Below are 8252 nucleotides of genomic sequence, written 5' to 3'. Positions count from 1 at the left end.
AGTAATAAATTTAACACAAAATGTATAGTGGTTTTTGTCTGAACTATCATTTCATTAAGGCATAAAGACAGAGTTGCCAATGAATATACCAGAGCTTCCAAAAGTCTTCACCACAGTTTAAAACTGGTAATAATTGATAAAAGTAGCAGTCTTCTGTACAACACTTGCACCTCAACAATATTGGCCAGTGTGAGTGCAATTGATTATGTCTCATTGGACTAAGTTGAAACTGTACCATTATGAAGTAATTTTGACTCCACAAATGTAGGTGTAAGTCTGGATCAACTTTGATAATTTTGCATCAAGCTTTTGTTGAAAACATTTTGCAAATTAATAGGTGATTTGAATTTAGATACAGGAAATGACATCAACATTACAAGTGGAGTGACCATTGTTTTAAGTGGAAGTGATTTGAGGAGGATAAAAATTAGCAGATGGGCTTAAATTTAATGTAGGTTGTTTTTATTTTGTGATACAGAATAAAGCGATAAATCTTTACCATTGCAAATGTACTTTAAGTGCACACAGACACAAGAGTTCAATGAAATCTTTAGAAGTGGGATACAGTTGATAATATAGTTAACAGCATTAAAAAGCTGTAAGTGAGATCTTAGGTTTTGTAAAAAGGTGCATAGAATATAAAACAAACAGAAGTGGCTGGTACTACTATGGCTCTAATAATGTTTAGTAATGATTGCCTTAAATTACAAACAACTGAGTCTTGGAGAAAGTACAGGAGATATACACATACAGAGTTGAGCTTTTGTTATAATAAATTAAACATTTGGCAAGGAGACTAAAATCACCAAAAATAAGGCTAACAGTTATTTTTAAAATGAAGAGGGCTGTCAGGAAACGGATGACCTTACTAGAAATCATGATAAATGCAGAATCCATAACAGATTTGAAAGGCAAGTGGATAAATATTTGGAAAAGAAAATTATTTTTCATGGATACAGAAAACATGTTAACTCTTTCAGACTCTGTCTGAGCAGTGTACTGTGCTCTAAAATTTTGTGGAAGTTCAGAGTTTTGTGGTCCATACTGTTCCATTTGAAACAGATGGATTAGTAGCACCAAAAGCTCCCGGAACTGGTTTCACTGCTTTTCTACCATCACTGCATTACATGTTATTTTTCCAAACTCAAAAGTTTAAAGGGGAGAACGAACAGGATAATGAACAGTGAATTTCAAAATAAATAAATTGGATGTGGCAGGCAAATAGAGCATACTGAGGCCATTTTTCAAGCATTTCTATTTATTATGGATGAAATTAAGATTTTGGAATAAGGGATATGTAATTAATTGAAGTAAATCTGTACTTTGTTCATTACTAAGTATTAACATAATATTTTTTAGGCAATGAAGTGTACAAAATTTTATTCACTCACTTGTACATACAGCAAGTTGGATTTCTAAACACATACATATTGTAATCACGTGTAAGTGAACATCAACAATGCGATTTGATCTTTACTGAGAAATAGCAAAATAAATGTAATAATTTCTTCAGTTAATTATGACGTAAAAACTTAGAAAATAGCTTTTTGGTGTCCTTTGGATGTCTCAAAGATTCCACAAATAGCAAATTAAATAAGTAACTTTGTCCATTTTTATGTTGTACTCGTTGAGGAAAGAACTTTGGCCAAATAACTGGTTGTACTCACCACCTACTCTAAGTATAGTACCATGTAATTTTTCACATCCAACTAAGTGGGTAATCGAGACCTCACATTAATGTCTTATCCGAAAAGGTGGTATGTTCAACAATTCATTGATTCTTGAAGTGTTGGTTTGACATGTCAGGCTACATTTTACTTTCAAATCTTGAAGTGGAGTTGAGGCACATTGTATCTGTATCATGTTCACTTATATATTTTCGGGATCAATGGTACTAGATTTTGGACTTCACTGTTACATTTTGGGCAAGTGAAGTAAGCATCAGATAGGTAATTACTTTTAATGCAGTAATAACAAAAAACATGCTTACAACCAATTGTGTGAGGCATTGTTGGCCAATCGCCACAAAGTGCACATTCTTTACAGTGGATAGCCAACGTGCCATCATTATCACTACAATGGCCAACTGGAAGGAACCAGGAGGAGACAACAGCTTTCATTTTTCTCGTATTGATCATTGGCAGAAGAAATATTAGGAATTCAGCAAAGCCATGCCATAATAGTTCTCGATTCATGTATTCAAAACCAACTTGACGAAAACCCTGAGCTCTGGAGAAAACTGCACGGATTCCCAACAGCCGTTCTGGAAATGTGGCAAACCTACCCTTCTGAAGAAAGATGAGAAAGTTCAGTAGTCCAGCCACCTTCAAAAATCCACCTATAAAAGTGACGAAATATTTTATTCTATGCGTAGTTGACTCTGGAGGGCGGTTACAGAATAAATCGTGGGCTCTCTCTTGCAACCATTTCCCCCCAATGGTGCAAATTGCATACCATAATTTCTGATGCTTACTCATCGGTTGGTACTTTGATCCCTGAGAGAAGTCATTTTTATATCTGATGTTCAGAAGTATCTGGCCAACGGTTGCACTTTGAGAATAGACTGTAAATCTCCACAACAAAAACTGCAGAAAGGCTTTCAATTCTGGTTCAAAATATGTTAACAAGCCAGGTTTGAAACATTGAAAACACTGGGCAAACTGGGACCACACAAGTTGTTCTAAGGCTCTGTCTAGCTCAAAAGCATCCAGCTGGCTTATTCTCAGTACTGGGGTCGGGGAAGTTAAGCTGTCTTCTTTGGAATCCATGTTGCTACCAATGGCATCTAGAAAGAAAGAAGCAAATACACCAAAGAATTCAGTCTTTAATCTCATCTATTACTTGAAGTGAAGACTTGCATTGTCTCAGCCACAGGCAGGTAGGTATGTTTAAAAAGACATTCAAAAATACTATACAATCTATAAAATCAAACCTTCCCTGTGGGGTTAACATTTGTGAAAGTTAATTTTTAGCAAATCATCTTATATCCTCAGAATACTATATGCTATCTCCAGTCCTTAAGGTAATAGCTCGTTCATATTGTTCCACGAGTTCTCCTGTTGGTTCATCAATCAACTATTCTCATGTGTACACAATAGATTGTTTAAAAATACCTGACAGGAAATTACTATGAATGCTGGAAATGTGGAATAAAAACAGAAAATATTCTGTATCTTTGGGATGGCAGAAAACAAAAGCTAAAATTTTTCTGAAGCATGTGGAAAGCCCGAGTCAGCAAAATTCCTGACCCCGCAAACCAATCTCCATTAAAGAAGGCAGCTAGGGTTTCTCTATATTCCTAGGAAGCAAAGGTGCAGTGGAATTTCTCGTACTGTCTCAGGAGTCAGAGTGAAGCAGCAATGGAGGTGGGTGGACAGTGAAGCTCACAGGCCAGATGTCCACCTGCTTAACATGCCATTTGTCCAATTGTAGTGACTGCCAGACCTTATACTCTCACCCATGATCACCATTCATCCTTCTAACACACTCTCCCAGTAACCATTACGTATAGAACCAGCTATTGAAATGTCTTTGAAAATGTTCCTAAAATTGGCACCTCAAGCAGAGATTTTAAAAAGATACTTCAGTAAAAAAAAAAGCTGCTCAGCTTATTACTTCTTAAAATCTGTCAATCTATCACAGTTATTCCTAGTATAAAATGAGAAGTTTTAATACATTTTAGACATCGTAATCTTGTGTAAGTAAATACACAAGCACTGAAAATCACATCAAATAAAGAATCATTTGTTACACTCATTATTAGGTCATCCAGTAAAAAAAAGTCTGCATCTGTGATACTCTAGCCAGTCAGATAGTTGTTTTGAATACTTGGCAGAGCTCCAAGAATGAAGGGAGGCGTAAAAGATTGGGTCTTGTATCTCTTACATTTGTGGGAAGAGGAAAGGATATTGGGAGTGATCAAGGTGTGATCCATGATATCTGCAGGCAACATAAATAATGGAAGATCAACTGGTGAACCTCGAGGTTGGCCAGTGGGGGCTTTGGGAGATGAGCATAGGAATATCTAATCTTAGTTCTGGGAGGCAGCAGAAATAGACAAAATGGAATGGATATGATTGAAGGCCTAGACAACCAAGAATTTTCATTCATAGTGCTTAAGGAGAAAAGAAGAAATATCAGAAGCACTAATATAGAAGGTTGTGTATCACAGAGACATAGAAGATAGGAGCAGGAGGAGGCCATTCAGCCCTTTGAGCCCGCTCTGCCATTCATCACTGTCATACCTAATCCTGCTTTCTCCCCACAACCTTTGATCCCATTTGCCCCCAAGTGCTATATCTAGCCATCTCTTGAACACATTTAATATTTTGGCACCAACTACTACTTGTGGTAATGAATTCCACAGGCTCACCACCCTTTGGGTGAAGAAATGTCTCCTCAACTCTGTCCTAAATGGTCTACCCCGAATCCTCAGACTGTGCCCCCCTGCTTCTGGACACACTCACCATCGAGAACATCCTCCCTGCATCTACCCTGTCTAGTCCTGTTAGAATTTTATAAGCCTTTATGAGATCAGAATCATAGAATCCCTACAGTGTGGAAACAGGCCCTTCGGCCCAACAAGTCCACACTGACCCACAGAGAATCCCACCCAGACCTGTTCCCCTATAAACCCACCTAATCTACAGATCACTGAACACTATGGGCAATTTAGCATGGCCAATTCACCTAGCCTGCACATCTTTGGACTGTGGTAAGAAACCGAAGTACCCGGAAGAAACCCATGTAGACACAGGGAGAATGTGCAAACTACACAGAGACAGACAGTCGCCCAAGGGTGGAATCGAAGCCGGGTCCCTGGTGCTGTGAGGCAGCAGTGCTAACCACAGAGCCACCGTGCCGCCCATTTGTCTGTCTCTTCGGATCCTGCCTCAGTTGTCCGAGCCCCAGCAAAAACAATCCCAACCTAGTCAATTTCTCCTCGTACGGGAGTCCCACTATCCCCGGAATCAGCCTGGTAAACCTTCGCTGCACTCCCTCGAGAGCAAGAGCATCCTTGCTCTGTAAAGGAGACTAAAATTGCATACAATATTCCATTGCGGTCTCACCAAGGCTCTGTACAACTGCAACAACACATCCCTATTCCTGTACTCAAAACCTCTTGCAACGAAGGCCAACATACCATTTTCCTTCGTTACCGCCTGCTGCACCTGCATGCTTGCCTTCAGCGATTGCTGCCAAGGCCGCCCAGGCCCCGCTGCATAGTCACTCCTCCCAATTTACAGCCGTTCAGGATTATTCCTATAATTCCACTTTCTCCCACAGCTGTCTCCACTGCACTTTGTCATACCGCACTTTCTGGACATATTGTATTCTCAATTTTTCTCCACTACATTCGACTTTTGTTTTTTTTTTAAAACTACTCCCATTACACTGCCTTCGGCTTTAATTTTTCTGAACTTCTACACTGATCCCATTACCATTGTTTTCAGCTCTGCATTGTTTTCTTATCTTCTACACCATCATCTGCCATTTCTACCTGTCTTTGTATCCCACCTGCTCTCACTTTTCACTTACTTAAAATCTATTGTGTTCAAGCTCTCCTTCCTCCTTAAATTTCTTAAAACCTACATTTATGATAAAGCTTTTGGTCATCAGATCTAGAATCGCTTTCTGTGGGTGTGGAGTGTGGGTCTAGGGATAATTCAATCATAATGTTCTAGTAAAGCACCTTTCAACTTTTTATTACATCAGAAGATACTAGGTAAATACAAACTTGTTATTTCTGTCATTTCTCAATTCTAACGAAGGGCTATTGACCTGAAATGCTAACTTGACATCTCTTACCAAAGATGCTGTCAGACCTGTTGAGTACTATTTTTCTAGAATTTACTCTTTTTTATTCAATCATAAGGTCCAGAATTCAGGGAGAAAATGACAGACCACCCAGACCTGATCCTCCCTTCACAAGGTATTTATCTGCTATCGACTGGCCCCAGTCAGAAGGTAATCAAGACTTGGCAACTCCAAGTTTTGCCTTTCTTTCCTAGGGCAGAATATTGAGGTCAACTGTAGCAATAACCACGGAAACCTACAGCAAAAATCTTCAAAATAACTTTTTTGAATGAATAGCAACATTATTTCATTAAAAGTACATTTTAAAAAGATTTTCTGCAATAAAGTAGCTTTTAGATTGTTCTCAAAATGAACAAAGCTTCCAAAAACTATGTTTAATTATAAAACCACAGTTTTAGTACAAACAGCATTCCAGAGAAGCACTAAATAAAAGACTGTCGAACCATCTGGGGAGTACCAACATTGTTATGAGCATTTCAAACCACCACCTAAGTTACATATAGAAAATAATTACATGCAACTCTGTCTTTTTAATAACTTATTTTTGGATAAAGATAAGCAACCAGTTTAAAACATTTGAGTGTGAGCAAAAAACTGATAATTCATTTGAGTCACATGCATAAAATATGATTTAGAGCACCACTTCCATTAGAAGTGATTACATCTCATTATGGAAAAGTAATTTAGAACTAATCGTATCAGTGAACTCTACACATTGATGCACTACAAAACAAAATAATGTATTTGCGAAAGTGAAATGCCTAACCTGCCATAACATTATCTGGATGAGAACAGAATACATATGATGGAAGGTTGTATCCTACTGCATAATTTTAAATTTCACACAAAGTAGTAAAGTTGTCATCAAATATCTTTGGATTTGTGATTGAATTTTCTCAAAGCTCAGATTTAAAAAAAATTTATGATTGCCACAGGTGATGTAATTAAGGCTCGAGGAAAGTACTGAAAAACTTCACAAATCCATTTTAAAGAACTGATCTGAGGATGAGTCATGGTCTAATTAAAATAAAAATATTTGATTAATATCTAGACATTATTTCTCATGGTTATTTTTAAATTGGAGAAAATATAGATTGTTGTACTTTAAACCACCATGCTTAAATGAATTCTGCATAAGTATTTACTTTAGTGGGAGTTTGATACCAGTAACATTAGCTTGGATTTTGCAGTGGTCTTGTTTGTGAAACTATTACTGCACTGAAATTGACAGTGACTTCTGGGGACCAGACATGTGTAGAATAAAATGGAGATTCAGAAGTCGCTGTCAGTGATTCCAGTACCGCTACAGGCTTTGTTGAAAGGCACCCACAGGTAAGATTTAAGGTAAGGGGTAGGAGGTTTAGAGGGGACAAGAGGAAAAACTTTTTCACTCTGAGAGTGGTGGGATTCTGAAACTCACTGCCTGCAAGGGTGGTAAGAGCTAGAAACCCTCATAACATTTAAAAAAAAAGTGTTTAGTTATGTATGCCTTGGCATTGCAAATACAAAGCTAAGGGCCAAGTGCTGAAAGAAAAAAACTGGATTAGAATAGTTAGGTGATTGGACCAGCGAGTCTGTGCTGGTTAAAAACAAAGGGCCTTTTTCTGTGCTGTAGATCTCTGATCTGGCTTCAATGTTGAACAGCCTTATTAGAAACATGTTACCTAATATCCAAGACAACAAGGTGCAGGGCTGGATGAACACAGCAGGCCAAGCAGCATCATAGGAGCAGAGAGGCTGACGTTTTGGGCCTAGACCCTTCATCAGAAAAGGGGGAGGGGAACGGGGTTTTGAAATAAATAGGGAGAGAGTGGGAGGCGGATAGAAGAGGGATAGAGGAGAGGATAGGTGGAGAGGAAACAAACAGGTCGAAGAGGCGGGGATGGAGCCAGTAAAGGTGAGTGTAGGTAGGGAGTTAGGAAGGGGATAGGTCAGTCCAGGGAGGACGGACAGGTCAAGGGGGCGGGATGAGGTTGGTCGGTAGGAGATGGAGGTGCGGCTTGAGGTGGGAGGAGGGGATAGGTGGGAGGAAGAACAGGTTAGGGAGGCAGGGACGAGCTGGACTGGTTTTGGGATGCGGTGGGGGGAGGGGAGATTTTGAAACTTGTGAAATCCACATTGATACCATTGGGCTGCAGGGTTCCCAAGCGGAATATGAGTTGCTGTTCCTGCAACCTTCGGGTGGCATCGTTGTGGCACTGCAGGAGGCCCAGGATGGACATGTCGTCTGAGGAATGGGAGGGGGAGTTGAAATGGTTCGCGACTGGGAGGTGCAGTTGTTTGTTGCGAACCGAGCGTAGGTGTTCTGCAAAGCGGTCCCCGAGTCTCCGCTTGGTTTCCCCGATGTAGAGGAAGCCACACCGGGTACAGCGGATGCAGTATACCACATTGGCAGATGTGCAGGTGAACATCTGCTTGATGTGGAAAGTCTTCTT

At 39.5% G+C, this 8252-nt stretch overlaps 1 protein-coding gene across 1 annotated transcript in view; it reads right to left on the bottom strand.

Annotated features, from left to right (window-relative positions):
* Window positions 1-445: 445 nt before the first annotated feature.
* The window catches only part of pex2 (peroxisomal biogenesis factor 2), a 21651-nt gene continuing 13844 nt past the window's right edge, over window positions 446-8252 (bottom strand). Inside the window, exon 2 of the mRNA XM_020536747.2 lies at window positions 446-2785. Within this exon, the coding sequence (XP_020392336.1) occupies window positions 1866-2768 (903 nt within the window). The 5' untranslated portion in view covers window positions 2769-2785 and the 3' untranslated portion in view covers window positions 446-1865. The remainder of the gene's footprint in view (window positions 2786-8252) is intronic.

Source organism: Rhincodon typus, chromosome 4 (assembly GCF_021869965.1).
Source record: "Rhincodon typus isolate 14 chromosome 4, sRhiTyp1.1, whole genome shotgun sequence".
In the NCBI taxonomy this organism is placed as follows: domain Eukaryota; kingdom Metazoa; phylum Chordata; class Chondrichthyes; order Orectolobiformes; family Rhincodontidae; genus Rhincodon; species Rhincodon typus.
The sequence above is the reverse complement of the archived record's forward strand: the minus strand, read 5'-3'. Positions and strand labels throughout refer to the sequence as shown.